The 17,785-nt window shown below is 42.4% G+C and overlaps 1 protein-coding gene across 2 annotated transcripts in view; it reads right to left on the bottom strand.

Annotated features, from left to right (window-relative positions):
- The window catches only part of TMEFF2 (transmembrane protein with EGF like and two follistatin like domains 2), a 273,922-nt gene extending 272,840 nt beyond the window's left edge, over positions 1 to 1,082 (bottom strand). Inside the window, exon 1 of one of the 2 annotated variants that reach the window (XM_008258851.4) lies at positions 517 to 1,082. In XM_008258851.4, the coding sequence (XP_008257073.1) occupies positions 517 to 688 (172 nt within the window). In that variant the 5' untranslated portion in view covers positions 689 to 1,082. The remainder of the gene's footprint in view (positions 1 to 516) is intronic. The other variant, XM_002712353.5, reaches the window with a different exon arrangement.
- Positions 1,083 to 17,785: the final 16,703 nt, after the last annotated feature.

Below are 17,785 nucleotides of genomic sequence, written 5' to 3'. Positions count from 1 at the left end.
CCAGTTTACCCTCACAGGCACTTTTGCCAGGAATCAGCGATTCCGCTGCAGTCACCATTTGATTTACTGCCTTCTCGCTCGTTCTTTCGCATAAAGTTATTTCTCGCTCATCCTAGCCAGACTTTTTTTTTCTTTAATGATGGGAAAGGTTTTCTTATAGTGTTTCCCCCAGGATTGGCGCTTTTATCAGGGAACCCAAAAAACGTTGGCTATTTCTCAACATCCTCGCAGCTCCATGGAAGTGCAAACATGCAAACAAGCGTTCTTACACCTGCACTTTCTGCCCATCCCAGGAACCTGCTCCCTGCCCACCGCCCACTCCCAGGCCTGGCACAATTTCTCCTGTGTCTCTGGATGGAACTGGGCGCGGTGTTGGAGGGGTGTCTCAAGGCTTGGGAGAAGTGGGGGGGGGGCGGTGAGGGGCCGGGAGGCAGGCTAAGGGAGACTGGTCTTGGATGGGATGCGCGCGTTCTTCTGCGGGGTTAAGGGGGTCGGGGCTGCGGGTACTGGACTCACCAGAGCAGTTCCAGCCGGTGGGCGTTTGGCAATCACTTAAGGAGGTAGGGAAAGCTGCGAGCTTCACCGGGCGAACTACGATGAGTAGCATTACCGGCAGCAGCAGCAGCCAGCAAAAGCCCTCGCAAAGTGTCCAGCTGCTGCACTGCCGCGGGGACTCCCACAGCACCATGACTAGTTCGCGCAACTCTGCAGCAGCAAACGGCTTCCGAGCAACACAGGATCGCGGCGGCCAGGCAGCGGGCTACTGGGCATCCCGCGGACGGCGGCGGCGGCAGTGGCACCCGGCAGGGAAGCCGCAGTCAAACGCAGGCATGATCTGGAGAGTTTCAGCAACATCCAGCGACCCGGCTCAGCCCCGGGAGCGACAGGGTGGTCCGCCGCGAAGCTGCGCCGCAGACGCGGAGAGCTGCAGCCATACGGAGCGGGCTGCGGGTGGCCGAGAGCCGGAGGAGAACCGGGTTCAGGGGCCGGAGGAGGGGAGCCCCGGGGAGGCAGGGTGGTGGGAGTCAAAGCGCTCCGCAGCCCCGCAGCCGCCGATCGCGCTCTGCCGCCCGCATCCCTCTGGCGTTTGGGAAGCAGCAGGTCCTCAGCCCGCCCGGGGTCACGTGGGAAGAGGCAGTCGGGTTCTGATTGGCGGAGCGGGATGCAGGTCCCAGGAGGGAGGGGTCGGCGAGGAGGTGCAAGGAGGAGGCGGCCACGGATGCCACAGATGGGCCAGCTCTCCAGGCGCCGGCCCGAGAGGGGCTAGGCGGGGACGGCGCGAGTGAGCAGCTCGGCTTCGTGGTGGGCGACCCCCACACTTAGCCACCACTCGCTGCGCGCTGCGCTCCAGGACGCCCCCTGCCGTGCGCGGGACTCGCGCCCCAGTTCATTGCGTGGCTCCCGACTGCGAGCGCCCGCCGCGGCTGGGTGGCGCCGCGTCGGAGCTGCAGATGGTGGGGGCGGAGGTGGTGGAGGAGCCGCAGCAGCGGGGCAGGGGGATCGGAGAGCGAGCCTGGAGGAGAGGGCGTCCTGTTGGCGCCCACCCGGCGCTGGGGCTGTGGGGACAAGCCGCCCGGGCAGTAAGGGACCCCGGCGGGGAATGTCACCGCGGAGACCCTAGGGACGTTTCTCTAGGGAGTAGCAGGGAGAAGGAGGGGGTGAGAGGCGAAGGCGTGAGAACAGCTCTGGCTGGCCCGGAAGCGGCAGCATCTCCCCCAGGATCCTGCAACCCCGAGGCTGCTCGCCAAGCCGACTCAGCCAGCCCTGCAGGCTCTCTCTTCTTCCAGTGTGCGCGCTCTCTCTCTCTCTCTCCCTTTCTCTCTCTGTTTCTCCTCCCCCCCTCTATTTCTACCCTCTTCCCCGTCAGGCCCCCCATTGCTTCCACCCCACTCCAGTGGCCAAAGGCTTGAATCCCTCTGCCCAGCGCACGCTCCTCTCCAGCCTGGAGCCTGTTTGCTCGGCCGTCGGGGGGATGCGGTCAAATGTGTTGCGAAGGTCAGGCTTGGTCGGGACATGGGATTCCAAGAGAAAGGAGAGCCTCCCGGGCATAAGCAAAGGGGTGCGTGGCCGTGCGCATCCGCCAGGAAGCGGCGTCCGGGCAGAGCAGGCTCTCGGCGCGGCGGTGCGGGTGAAAGCCGCGGGCGTGCGCTCTCGGCGGGTCCCGGCCGGTTCTCCAGCGACCTGGGCGCGGCGAGGAGGTGTCGCTCGGAGGGAGTCACGGGCTCTGCGCGGTTCCTCCTTGTGCTCCAGCGGACGCCGGACACCGGCGTAGCGGGACCCGCCTTCCGCCTGGTGCATCCTTCGCGCAGTTAGGCAGGCTCCTGAGTCTAATGGCATTTTACTCGCCAGGACTGAGAGCTTTCCGGGACAAGGATGGAGGGGAGCGCCTTTCTCCCGTGACTCGGGTCACCCTTGCAGCCGCGGTGGTTTGGATGCCCTACGAGGAAGAGTTTTGTTTTTTTTTGTGTGCAATTGTTAAGTGCTTCACGGTTCTACCCCCCCACCCCCCGCGCACTCTTCTCTTTCTCCCCCTCCTCCATCTCTCTCCATCCCCTCCCCTTTCAAGATCCCTCGGATCCTCCCTTTTTCTTTCTCTTTAAATCCCCCCCCCCTTTCCGTATTTCCTGAATTTAGAAGAGCATTAGAGGCAACGATGCGTTTTGAAAACGGGGGCTGTCTGTCCTTTGCAGACACCATCAGAAAAACAAACTGTGCCCCAGGAATCCTTTCAAGTACTTTAACCTCTAACCTCCTCCTGCTTCTTTGCTTTTTAACTTCTCCTTTGAGAGATGTGATCCTGCAGCACCCCTGTGCCTCAGAGGTCTCCTTTTTACCCCCAGTGTGAAACCTATGCCTTTATCTTGCATCTCCGCCTCCGTCCCAAGACTATCCCTCACCCCCACCCCCCACCCCACTACCCGCCCACCTCCACAGCTTTCTGAGTCTGTCTCTCACTCCTGGCAATTAGGCAGCAGATCCCAGCGTTCAAGGCGGTGGCATCTCGCTCCTCACCGGCGAAGACTCCATTAAAACAGATCAATTTGACCAGACGTTGGAGGCATCAGAAAATTGGCTTCTAGACAGAGCAACTAAATTCTTTAAGGAAACGGAATGCCCATTAGATAGAGCTGCCAACTGATACTGCACACACACACACACACACACACAAATAATAAAGGATTCAGAGATGTCTTTCACTGCAGCCTTGCAGGAAACAGAAATCCAGGCTTAATGTGGATCGAGATTTAACAGCTCCACCGTGCAGAGTGGGAACGTGTCATTTTCCGTAGCAAGGCTTCTGTGGTAACTAATCAGGCTTATGAAAATAAGTCATGCTTGAAACTAAAGGCAAAGACTTTTAAAGTGTTTTATGCAGTAATTATGATAATAAAAGGGGACCTGCTAGGATTTCAGTGCTTGGCTGTATGAGTAGAATCTTACAGAACCTCTTAGCAGAGGAAAACTGTTATTGAATTCTCTGTTAAGTAAATTTTTGGCATGCTTTCCAATAATATGTACTCTTCCTGAGACATTTTGCCCAAAGTAACTTAAAACTCCAAAGGAGTTAATTACTGGTTGTGAGTGGTTAACAAATGCAGTTGCTTCCACAGAGGTTCTTTAAATTATTAAACAGTTTGAACTAAAGCCTTTCCAACCAGAATGCTGTGATGCTGTTGCACTTACTATGTACTTAGTGTTATAGTGCCACCAAGAAACAAATTCTGGAACTGGCAAGCACCGCCAAGTGGCAGAAGAACCTCGTTGACTGAACAGAGCATTGTATGACTGAATATGTAAATAAAAATGCGTGCATTATTTAGGCTCATCATTAGGTACCAAGAAAATAGACAGGCACTCCATTTAATTGCAGTAAAGATTGGATTAGTGCTTCAGCATTTTCCCAACAGGGTCAAATCAGTTTACTTATTAGAATTACATTTAAAAGTAGGTCTGTGAATTGTGTTTTGTATTGTCTATTATGATTGCTAGTGGTATCATCCCGTCATACTCAGCATTTGAAAAATTCTCATTTTAAAATAATAAATGGTATTACCTTTCAATATTCCTGAGATAGGACAGTTTATTTGTGGCATGCACATTCTAGAATTAATAGAAGCACAGAGTCAAGTTGCCACATTTTAAAGTAGATAAAACACAGAGTTGTTTTTCCCCCAGAAAACATTTTTAGGAGTTTTTTTTTCCCAACATGGATGTGGAAAGGATATTATTAAGATACCCTTTACATATCATAATTGAACAAGGACAGGAGGACAAGAAGTAATTTCAAACAAGAATAATTGGAGATAAATAAAATCTAGGAAAATAGGACACACAGTGATCAGAAGAGCTCTCTATCCTTCCGGATTGCTAATACTTTCCACTTTAGTTTCAATAAAAGGAAGATGTATAGTATGCTCCATGGGTGGCAGGCATCTTGCCATGCAAGGAGAGTATTATATTTACTTGCTTTTTAATTTTAATTTTTAGAATTTTTGATAAACATGTGACACTATCTTCAAGTAATCCCTGCAACATCTCTGTGAGACAAAGAATATCATTATCTGTGTTTTAGAGAAAGGGAGTGACTTTAAAAGCATCAGGGAAACTCGCCTCAACTAACAGACCTAGTTTGTCGGACCTCAGAGCAGGAGGCCTCCGTCACCATTCTCTGCTGTGTTGCCACCTCTTCAGCCTTCAAGAAAGGAAATGGAAACGAGAAATACACTGTTCATGAAACCTCTTCTTCTCTGCCTTTTCTTTGGAGTATCACTAAGACCAAAACTTGTTAAATCTCAATCAGAGCAGCAAGATCCAGTGACAATTTCTGTTTTTTTTTTTTTTAGGTATGCAAATTTTGCATTGGAGAAATAGTGGGCAGTGAGCCACTAAACTAACAATTTAAAAAATTACTGATGTAGTGGCAGGCATTGGACCTTGTGTTTAAGACACCAGTTGAAATGCCTGCATCCCATATTGGAGTGTCTAAGTTGGAATCCCAGCTAATGCTACATAATCTAGAACATCCCAGGAAGAAGCAGGTGATGGCTCAAGTAGTTCTGTTCCTACCCCTCACCCACAGTCTCTAGCTCCCCATTTGGCCTGCCAAGCCCCAGCCTTTGTGGGTACGTGGGAGTGAACAAGTGGATGGGAGAGGCCGGCGCTGCGGCTCAATAGGCTAATCCTCCACCTAGTGGTGCCGGCACACTGGGTTCTAGTCGCGGTCGGGGTGCCGGATTCTGTCCTGGTTGCCCCTCTTCCAGGCCAGCTCTCTGCTGTGGCTAGGGAGTGCAGTGAGGATGGCCCACGTGCTTGGGCCCTGCACCCCATGGGAGACCAGGAGAAGCACCTGGCTCCTGCCTTCAGATCAGCGCGGTGCGCCGGCCGCAGCGCGCCAGCCGTGGCGGCCATTGGAGGGTGAACCAATGGCAAAAGGAAGACCTTTCTCTCTATCTCTCTCTCTCACTGTCCATTCTGCCTGTCAAAAAACAAACAAACAAACAAACAAAAAACAAGTGGATGGGAGATATCTTTGTCTCTGTCTCTCTCTCTATCCCCTTTTCTGCTTCTGTGTGTCAAATAAATAAATAAATAAAACTGATTCAGAGGTCCTACCTCAAGGCTGCAAGTGACACGGGGACACTGGTATAATTTTAAATGTTTCCCCATTGATTTTAACACTCAGCCTTGGATGAAAGCCATTGTCCTGGGAGAAGGAATGAGTGGTAGTTTCTTCATTTTACAAATGTCCAAGTTTCAGAAGACAAAGTAATGTTTTCCTTTTTCACTTAAAGCTTTTTAAATATACCTCTTAACAAAATGTGTTAAGATACCTAACCAAAGCAGTATGAATTAGTGGTTTCTCTAACCTCTTATCAGTTCAGAAAAAGGAAAAGAAATTACTGAAAGAGAGCTAGACTTAAAAAGCATTAGTCATGGTAATACAGTTGATATCTTTTTAAAATCCACAAATTCAAATAGTCTTCCATTGCTATTATTTTCATCATAGCCTGATTTTAGGGCTTAGTCCAATACTTTCTTAAAATTTATTATGAGTTTTTATTTTTAATTTAGACCTAATAGCTAGAATCAATTTCAAGTGACATTGCTTTTCAGGTCAGTCTTTGGCTACTCCTGGCTTTTGTTGAGCTCAATTAGAAGTGAAGAGTTAGTAAAGGTAGTTCTTTCCAATTTGTGATATTAACACCATCCAGTCTTTTATGTTCTGAGCATTTTAGTCATTTATTTCTCACAATAAGCCTGGACCACTTCTCCCTCTGCTATCGGTGACACTGAGTTTTTCTCTGCTCTTACTTGTGAGAGTGGTTTCTGAAACACTACTGTTCTCAAACACTTTGCTGCTCCTTCTACCCATGTGTTTCTTTTACAGGAGGGGAAGGAAGAGAGGGAGGGAGGAAGAAAGGAAAGATGAAAAAAAATTTTTTTTTGACAGGCAGAGTGGACAGTGAGAGAGAGAGACAGAGAGAAAGGTCTTCCTTTGCTGTTGGTTCACCCTCCAATGGCCTCTGCGGCCTGTGCATCGCGCTGATCCGATGGCAGGAGCCAGGTACTTATCCTGGTCTCCCATGGGGTGCAGGGCCCAAGTACTTGGGCCATCTTCCACTGCACTCCCTGGCCACATCAGAGAGCTGGCCTGGAAGGGGGGCAACCAGGACAGAATCCAGCGCCCCGACCGGGACTAGAACCTGGTGTGCCGGCGCCGCAAGGCAGAGGATTAGCCTAGTGAGCTGCGGCGCCGGCCCAGCCCAGGAAAGATGAATTTGAGAGACATTTCATATAAACACTGTATACTGGTAGCCTCACAATGTGTATTTACATATTAAAGGCTCTAAGGAGCCTATCAGTAAAATCAAACCAAAAGACATTAAATAAAACTAAACACCTGCTTAACTTTATTGAACTTAGGTTTTCCAATATTATTTGATCATGGAATCCCTTTTAGCAAGTAAACCTGACAATACTCTATAATAGACTATGGAAGTGAGTTTCCATGCAATACTCTATTAGTATCAATAGTTTATAGGAATGAGTATTCTAAAAACATTACTGTGACATTTTTGGTGAGAGGGCTGGTCACTCCTTCTTCTCTCTTTGCAGAAACCTCCGTAAAGTCAAGTTACAGTCAGATTTTGGTTGTCTGTAAATGTTCCAAATAAATAGTAAATAGTACTGTGAATGTTCTGCAACACTTCCACAGCTGCACTCCTTGCCATCATAATAATTTGGGGAAGATGACTAAAATATCAAGCTTTCCTGTACCCCACTACTCCATTATCACTTCGAAAAATTTGAATCTATTATATTTTATGTAAACTCTAAGTTAAATACTATAATTTCCCTAGTAGTGATGGTAACACAGGTGTCTGGCAATAATGCTTTCTGAAAAACTGTTTCTTTGATTGCTGAGCATGCTAAAAATGTCTAAATGGAAAATTTCACAAGATTCTAAAGAGAATTTAATTATTTAAACCTCTATACTTATCTCTTTCCATAAATCTCAATACTCAGCTACTTGCTCTTATCAGAGCTTCTGATATAATGGCAAGGTGAATTGAATCTTTGCCTTGACACACACCTAGTTCTTTTTGTTACTTTGGGCAACAAAGAGACAGCCTTGTTTAGGAAGGAGGAGAATATGTTGCAAAACACCAAGAGAGGAAGGAGGTAGGTTTTCCAAAAGACTGAATTCTCTAACCATATAGTCATCAGCAGTTAAAGCAACCTCTCATTTCACCTTTCTGGGGCATAGATTTATCTCTTTTTGTATTTTATTTTAACTATTTACATTTTTGTTTTTCCATATAGACCAATTTTCTCTGCAATTTCAACATCTTTATCTTAGATATGATTATAAAATGCATTTAGCTATATTAGATCTCTACTGTACATTAGATGGATATTATTATAGGGTTGTATATATTTTATTTTTTCTTTTTTTCTAAGATTTATTTACTTTTATTTGAAAGGCAGATTTACAGAGAGAAAGAGGGAGAGACAGACAGAGAGCGTCCATCTGCTGGTTCACTCCCCAAATGCCCACAACAACCAGGTTTGAGTCAGGCTGAAGTCAGAAGCCAGGAATTTCATGCAGGTCCCCAACATGGGTGGCCGGGATGGTACTGGGAATATCTTTTGCTGCTTTCCCAGGTGCTTTTAGCAGGGAGCTGGATTGGAAGTAGAGCAACTGGATTGGAAGTAGAGCAATATGAAATTGAACTGGCATCCATTGTGATGCCAGCATTACAGACAGAGGCTTAACATGCTGCATCACAGTGCTGGCCCCTATATTTTAACTTTCAGTACATCTAATAATAGAGAACATTTTCAAGAGAGAATTACTTAATAACCTATAGAACTAATTTATTTTTTAGTATGTAAATTCTTCAGTTTGTATTTCAGAAATCCTGACATTTATGTGTAAGATTTGTTTTCTATGTTCAATAAACACAATGAGTTTCAAGGATCTTTTTTTTTTTTTTTATTTAATGAGCATAAATTTCCAAAGTACAGTTTATGGATTACAATAGCCCCCCCCCCAACTTCCTTTTCACCCACATCAAGGATCTTGAATTCCTTCTCAGAGGTATCATTTGTTATGTACCAAATGTTTGTTTTTGTTTGTTTGTTTGTTTTGCGAGCAAACCGCTTTAATTTACAACTTAACGTGCAATATGAAGTCCATACTTTCTGGAGACTCTCCCCTGGCGCCTGTGAAGAGCTGAGTCAACACTCTCAGTCTTCATCACCAGGGAGGATACCTACTTCTTCATCTGGCCACCAGGCAGGATCTGGGTACAGAAACTGCCCCAGCGCAGCATCGGAGTCATGCCAAAAGCGCCAGGGAATCCAAAACCTCATGGTTGCGCTGCAGACCTGGCATCTGGTCAGCTGGGGAAACTGTCTGTGCTGGGGCTCGGTGTGCACACTGCCGCCGGCATGACGGACTCCACTGCCTCCCGCCTCCCTGAAGAGAGGGGCTGCGACGCGAAGGACAGGCATCAGCCGGGTCAGCGCCACCATGTTGCCCGCAGGGAAGTTTTATACATATTGGCATTCAACAGGTTTTGCTCATTAGTCCACAAACTCCAGAAAGAATGAACTATGTATGCTAACACCAGGAAGATGTTAGTAAAATCCTTTTGGAATATCGTGGAGCTTCTGCTGAGATCCGCTTTAACTGACGACCTGTTTTGAAAAGAAGAGCCAGTGCTGAGAATGTGAAAGTGAGAACCCCTGAGGGAGCGCCTGAGCCAGGGGCTAGGAGTTCTCATCCTCACGGCAATCCCTAAGGGTTGTTACAGATATTGGCACCTTGTGTGGTGGCAGTGTCTTTGTTCTCAGGCTGTTACTATGCCTTTATTTTTTGCTATCTTTGTATTTAACATCACTTCATCACTAGATAAAAACCTACCACCATAAAACAAATAATTACAATCTTGTGAAATTTGAGATTTTTCAAGTGTCATGAGCAAAGGAAAAAAATAGGCAGTCAGTAATATTCGGAAATTTGACGTACAGAGATACCCTCATAAAAATTCTCTCTCTCTCTCTCTCTCTCTCTCTCTCTCTATATATATATATATATATACCCACACACATATGTATATAAAGAGATACATATGTATATATATGTGTTTGTATATCTATACTAATGAGTATATCCACATTTATATACAGGTGTATGTAATACATTTATGTATTTATATATGTACATGTGTATGCATCCTTACAGGACATACAATTCAAACCATAAAGATTACACAGTCATCATGTCTATCTAGCTGTCAGGTTTTACTCCACAGAGTAATACAGGTGACTGCTGTCACTACTTTTTAAAGAGCTCTTCTATATTCATCCAGATATCATATAATATGTCATTCTTTCGGGGCTGGTGTTGTGTTATGGTAGGTTAATCCTCCACCTGTGGTGCTGGCATCCCATATGGGCACTGGTTCTAGTCTGCTGCTCCTCCGCTGTGGCCTTGGAAAGCAGTAGAAGATGGTCCAAGTGCTTGGACCCCTGGACCCACATGTGAGACCAGGAAGAAGCACCTGGCTCCTGGCTTAGGATCGGTACAGCTCCAACTGTTGCTGCCATTGGGGAGTGAACCAACGGAAGGAAGACCTTTCTCTCTTTCTCTCCCTCTCACTGTCTGTAACTCCAGCTGTCAAAGAAATAAATAAAATCTTTAAAAAATAATGTCATTTTCTCATGCATGTGTGCACAGTGCACCCTTATGATTTACAAATGGACTCATCATATATATTGTTCTATTTCTTACTTTGTTCACTTAATGAACACAAGGATATCTACTTCATTTGGCTATGTTGTGTTATATGTCTCAAAGTTTATTCAGTCTTTGCTGGACTTTTACTTTGTTTTATTCTATCTGATAATTACATTAACACATTATGATATATGATATATTCTCTTTGCAAATAAAATGTCTACCTCACCTCCTAACAAAAAACTAAAGGGCACAAAGAAAACCTAACTATGCTTTTAGGGGACAATACTCAGGTTTTAGCAATCCAAAGCTTTTTATTTTGATTCCTAACCACTGTCAGTTAGGGGTGTATTTAACCTGGGTATAGTATAGGAAATATTAGAAGTACATTTAAGGGGCCGGTGCTGTGGCGCAATAGGTTAATCCTCCTCCTGGGGTGTCGGCATCCCATACGGGAGCCGGTTCCATTTAAGGCATCTCCTCTTCTGATCCGGCTCTCTGCTGTGGCCTGGGAGAGCAGTGGAGGATGGCCCAAGTCCTTGGGCCCCTGCACCCCCATAGGAGACCAGGAAGAAGCTCCTGGCTTCTGGCTTCAGATCAGCGCAGTTCCGGCCGTTGTGGCCATTTGGAGAGTGAACCAACAGAAGGAAGATCTTTCTCTCTGTCTCTCCCTCTCACTGTCTGTAACTCTACCTCTCAAATAAAATAAATAAAATCTTTAAAAAATGAAATAAATTTAAAATTTCAGTCAGATATATTTGCATGCAAATGTGGCAGTTAAAAGATGATTTCTTTCTTTTTTAAAAAATTATTTTATTTATTTGAAAGACAGAGTTACAGAGAGAGGTAGAGACAGAGAGAGGTCTTCCATCTGCTAGTTCACTCCTCAGATGACCACAATGGCTGAAGCTGCGCTAATCTGAAGCCAGGAGCCAGAAGCTTCCTCTGGGTCTTCCACATGGATGCAGGGGCTCAAGCACTTGGGCCATCCTCCACTGCCCTCCCAGGCCACAGCAGAGAGCCAGATCAGAAGAGGTGCAACTGGACTAGAACTGGTGCCCATATAGGACCTTGGCACTTTAGGCCAGGGCTTTAACCCGCTGCTCCACAGCGCTGGCCCCAAAAGATGAATCTTTTACAAGCTCTTTTTGTCCATTTGCCATTGTAATTAATGTTTCCCTCCAAATCTAATAGTTGCCATATGATAGATTTCAATATAGTGTGGGTTGATCTTGAACTCTTTTCAAAGGAGTTTAATTATATCATACTGTGATATTTGCATCTATCACACATACAAAGAGCAGTGTTTAATATGACACACCAGTGTAGGTAAATAGCTCTTTTCTGTGGCAAAATTGAATCTTTTCTTTTTGGTTATAAAAAGTTAAAAATAGACATTTCTTTTTTATGTAGGCAATTGGCAATGGCTTGGCAATCATACCCAAAGTAGCTTTGGGATAATGATGGGCCAAGACACTGAACTTGAGTTGGACAATCTGATTTCAGGTTCTGGCTTTGGCCCTGGAAACCCTCTATCCTAAACTCACTGGTCCTTGATTTCTTATATATGTGATGTGACAAAATCCGAATACTACATGAGAATTATAGTCTGCAAAGCCCTCTGTGTGGGTACGATCTTTTATTCACTAAGATAAACAGCAAAACTTTCTTTGTCCAAAGCAGAGAACATTCATGCAACTTGATCTTTTTTTTGCTGAAGCCTCAATCAGAAACCATGACAATTACTGTTGATTCGTTTTCCTCCATTTGCCACGGTTCTCAAAACTGTGAATTCAAAAATTATTTCTCATGCAAGAGTAAGGTGGATATTTTAATAATGTGTCTAGAAAGATCTGCGTTAGTGTGACCATACAGTAAGCTACTTAACGTATGCCATTTCCTACTTTTTGTATGTGTATCAATGAAATTCAGAAAACTAGAAACAGTTAGAAGATAGGCTTTGAACATTACTCAGTCACATAGTGGTTTTCTTCATAATCCATAATACGTCATTTTATTAAAATTTTTAGCTGATATTTTCCCATAAGTAAATAAAGCAATAATTTAGGGGATTTGAAATTTTTATGAGTTTTGGGATTGACTTCTGTATCTTTTTTTTGTGGGGGGGGGGCAGGCAGAGTTAGTGAGAGAGAGACAGAGAGAAAGGTCTTCCTTTTTCCGTTGGTTTACCCCCCAAGTGGCTGCTATGGCTGGTGCACTGTGCCCGGTGCGCTGTGCTGATCCGAAGCCAGGAGCCAGGTGCTTCCTCCTGGTCTCCCATGTGGGTGCAGGGCCCAAGGACCTGGGCCATCCTCCACTGCACTCCGAGGCCACAGCAGAGAGCTGGACTGGAAGAGGAGCAACCGGGACAGAATCTGGCGCCCTGACCGGGACTAGAACCCGGTACTGCCGCGGCAGGTGGAGGATTAGGCTAGTGAGCCGCGGCACTGGCCGACTTCTGTATCTTTAAGATATTTGTGATGTATGATTCAGTGAATAGACGAGGAGAGAAACAAAATCTCATCAAAGAATGAGGGAAAAATGATGTTAATTTTATGACCAAATATACTTTTAGTGGGCCAACTGTTTAAATATGTATTATTAATAATGTTAATTATATTTACACAGCAACTGTTTCTTAACAGAAATGTTTAAATATTTCTCATCATCCTTCCAAGTATTTTTATTTCCATTTTAGAGCTCTGGAATTTAATATTAAAAGATGTACCTACTCATTTCTAACTGAAGATTCAATGCTGTGAAAGAATGAACTTACCTTTTGAGTTGTCAAGATGACTCTAACGAGCTGAGCGTTTCTCTAGCTAGACTATATGCATTGTTAATATCAAGTTCTTAAGCTGTTATTACAAGATAAGTGATCATTTCCTTGTTGCATATGTTCTTTGGCTCACAAAGTTGTCCTGGAAATGGATGCCAGTAACTCGCATTTGACTTCTGCTTTAATGCAGCAGAACGGCACAGTTTCTAATTGCATATCATTTAGAGTGGTCGAGCATTTAGATGAAAGAGCTCTTTTCATCACACATGACTTGAAGGAATTGTGGTGAAAAGATCTCAACAATAGCCCCATTAATGTTTAGCTTATACCTGCATCTAATGGGTGCTAATGCGTCCTACATGACATACGTGAAGATAAATTTACAGCATTAATAGGCTTACATTCCATAACAATAAGCTATTTCTCTTGCAAGTTCTACTTCTGCAATAAAATATTGTCTTTCAGTGCCATCTGATTAAGAGGTAAAGGTTAGACAATGGATGTTGCTTTCCTTAATATAGCAACAAAATACCCTCTTCTCTGTGTACAATATATGTTTGTATTAGGTATAAATATCTGAGAGCATTTCCACTTTGTACAAAGTTACATTTCACGAAGATGTATACTGAAGAAACATCTCAGCTTGGCTGCGGATTCAAACTCCCTGGGAATGCAGATCCTGGGAGGCAGTGGTGATGGCTCAAGGAATTAGGATCCTGCTACCCGTGAGGGTAGCCTGATTTGCATTCTTAACTCCTGGCTCTGGCTCTGGCTCTGGCTCTGGCTCTGGCTCTGGCTCTGGCTCATCATCAGCATTTTGGGTGTGTGGGGAGTGAAACCAGAGGACAAGAGCACACACACACACAGACACACACACACACACACTCTTTCCCTCTTTCTTTCTGTCTTCCCTCAAGTAAAATAACATTTTGCAACAGGGAAATATTGAGTTATCATTCTGGAGACCCAAGTCATAAGTTAAGACCGCAGTTCGACTTTTAAACGCTGTTGACTTTTTACTATACTTTCTTCTAGAGAAGACTTAAGATAAATTTAAGGCAGCTGAATAGTAATTTCTGAAATTATACTCCTGAGGTGGCAATCTATCAGATCAAGCATGTTAAAGTCTGATTTCCAGAGACACATCTGATAAAAAATCATTTCAGTAGATTCCTGATCTTAAAATCACTTATGTGTTTTAAGCACATGAAAGTCTTAATATTTTTAATACTGTTAATGAAAACTAAAGTAAATCTCAAATTTACTGTTTTCTGCATTCCAGCATTATGAATATGGTCTTGTATAAAAAGTTAATTTTTAAGTCTCATTAATTTTTTAACTATTTCCGGTTGGCTTCATGATAAATCATCAGCACTTATATTTTAATGGATCACATTTTTGGAAAGTGTATAAAAGCTAAGTTTCTTTTTTTCTAGAAAAAATTTCATGATTTTATGTCATAATATATTTGTGTGTAGTTTCAGGACCTCTCCAAAACTCATTAATTATCTTTAGGAAAAACATCATATTTCACAAAATGTGATCGATGTATAGGCTTTTATATTTTGCATGCTATTTTTTATTACTTATGGAAAATAATGTTACCACACTATATAAGCCATTTTTATAAACTAAGAAGCCATTTGGTATGAGAGCATGATAATTTATTTCTGAATAACTTTGTGTTTCTAAAATATCAATTTGTCCAATTAAAAATGCTCTATTGTTAAATTGCATAAGATTTCAAACTGGGAAACATACAGAGAAGTATGAAGCTATGTTAGTGCATATGTAAATACAAAAGATCATATTTGTACATGAAGCATGTGGTGATTTCAGTGTCTATGTATGACTACATACTCATTTGGCTTACAAAGCATAGATGTTGAGACCCATATTACAGTTCTTTCCTTAGCCCAATATTGTCTTTAGATGTAAAATTTTTAATTAAAAAACGAAACTAGAAAACAATGTTACCAAAAGAATTTTATAGGTCATTTTAAAGTTATGACTTTGCAAATATTTTTGTAAATATTTTTAAATTAAATATGTTTCAGAATCTAGTATTGGATAATTATTGCTAACAAGAATTTTGATGTTTAGTGTATTACTTCGCTCGTTTTTTTCTTGACACATCGATTGTTACAAGAACATCTAACGGACTCAGGAAAGGATAACTTGAGTAAAGAAACTCATTTTAAGATGAGGTAATCAAGAATATATTTTTGATCTTTAAATTTCTTTAATTTCTTTAATTTTCTCAACTTTCAGCTTCACTTATCATCTACATACTCTTACACTGCACTTTTAAAATCACTGTAAAAGTGATTTTATTTCCCATTTTAACTTAGGGTTTGATCAGGAAGTAATCATTATTAGAAAAATAAAATAACAAATACTTAGCTCTCAAATCAATGATTTTTGGCATAATTAGGAAAGAGTATAGAATTGAGGAATTAACTATGATTTATTACAAGTTTTTATGTTTAGCATTTTGGCTTATTGTTTATAATTTAGGATCATCAATTTGCCATTCTCTCTGTCTGGTATGGTATATAGACACAGCTACACAGTTAAAGGTTTGTAGATGAGTGTGCAAATGTGGTGGTAGTAGTTTCCATTCATTATCCTGCAATATTGAATGTTTGCTGGAGGGAACGTATTGTCAGAAGCTTAGGGAGGATTAGTAGGGAAATGAATTTAGTGATAAAGATGAACATTACATAAATAATTGTACAAAAAATAACTTTAACTATGAAAATTTCCACTGAGGGGTGGTATGAGGTCTTCCTACAATGGAGTGTAAAGAACATATAATAAACTAAGCTGATCTAGGGATCAGACTGTTCTTAATTCTTTCTTTAACTCTTTTAAATATTAGAGTTTTCCAGAGCGCTCTCATCCTCACCTTGTTATCTCCTTTTTAGATGAGGTTAAGGCTAAACTGTTGTAGGCAACTGAGAAGTTATTGCTATTTAGTTACCAGAATGCAATGACACAAGACCATTTATAGGAGTAGTGGGCAAGCTGTCAGGGACTTTGAAGAAGCCAAGTAAGATGAGACTTTAAAATGCGCCACTTGTGATTTAAATGTGATATTCATTATGACTTATGGGGGTAATAATGATGAAATGGGATCCAGAAAGAAGCTGGTAGTTTGGGAGTGATAAGGACAGAGGTGAGTTAGCAGCTTCTGACCATCAATTTAAGCTCTACAGGGGCAGGGATTATTCACACCACCATTTACCACATACTGACAAGTTATCTGTTAAGTAAATGATTGTTATGAGTTCTTGAGGGTAGTAGAAGTCAGATCTTACGGAACCTTCAGGGTCTTGTAAATCCTAGTGAGGTTTTTAACTTGCTGCATTCTATGTAGAATGGAAGATGACTCAAGAGTTTACTCAAGGCCTAACCAGATTGGATTCCCATTTTAAAATGGTCATTGATGTGTCAGGGAGTGAAATGGGTTATAAGGAAGCAGACAGGAAAGTTATGGGACTTCTGTCATTTTTCCCAATGGGAAAATAACTCATTGTGAGTGAGAAATCTAGGTCAAAGGACCCAATTGGTCTCTAGGTGATCAGAGAGTGGCTTATTTGAGTAATTCGTTTAGGTAATGACTAATAAATGAAATTATAACGCATATAAAAACATTGGAAAGTAATATCTCTACTTTTAGAATACTGATGCTTATTTATTTATTTTATGTTGGTTTTGTCATAAACATGACCACCTAGTGACTGATGAATGGGTATTTCACAGTGTAACTCTAAACTGCTAGGGACTATTTCAAACCTTTCTAAGAATCTGAAATCATCCATTATTTCTATTAGTCATTCTGTGTTAATTTATTTAATTTCTACCATAATTCAGACATTATTCTAGCTATTGAGGGTAGAATGGTAAACAAAAAAGATGTGGTCTCTGCCTTTATGGCTTAGAAGGAGAGATGAAATTGAAATCAAGTATGAGGAGTATTGTAAAAGGGCAGGGGCCAGAAAATTTCTGGGATAGCCTAACCTATAGAGATTAAACTGATTGTAGGAGGTCAAGAGAGCTTCACTGGACAAAGAAAAATTAAGCTGAGACCTTACTATTAGGATCAGATAGAAATCAGGCAGAGGTAATATTTATCATAAAGAAACACATTATTTAGGCTAGAATTTAGACACAGACTCATTGAGGAGAATTAAATGACTAGCAAAAGATAAACACTGATATTGTTTGCCAGAGGAACTAAATGGAGCATAGTTTTGTAGTTCATGCTAATGATGCTGGGTGTTATTCCTAAGACAATGGAGAAATGAGGAGACATCAAGCAGGTGAGTGATGCAACTCACCATCTAGAATGGAGAACCTGATGCCATTTAGACATTTCATGTTCTTGGAGATTTTGTTCTGCTTGGTCTGGGTTTCTAGTCCTTTATCTGTGATATAACTTAAATACTTACCTACATATTCCATAGATTTTAAGATTTTACTGTCTTTCTAACTCTTTACAGTCTACTTGAGGATTACACCTGCTTCCCCCAATGATATAAGGATATACAACTACAGTCCTTTATCCAAGTCATAAGCCATCTACACTTTAAATATTTCCTGATTCTAGTGGGGTTTATGGTGTTAGGATGTTCCTAGGAAGAGATTCATCTCAAAGTTAGTGCCCAATTGCACTTATTTATTTCAGATTCTCAAAATCCTTCTTTAATGCAATCAAAAATCTTATTTCCCTTTGTTGTATTTAGAATAATTTCACT

This window comes from Oryctolagus cuniculus, chromosome 3, assembly GCF_964237555.1.
Source record: "Oryctolagus cuniculus chromosome 3, mOryCun1.1, whole genome shotgun sequence".
Taxonomy (NCBI): domain Eukaryota; kingdom Metazoa; phylum Chordata; class Mammalia; order Lagomorpha; family Leporidae; genus Oryctolagus; species Oryctolagus cuniculus.
The sequence above is the reverse complement of the archived record's forward strand: the minus strand, read 5'-3'. Positions and strand labels throughout refer to the sequence as shown.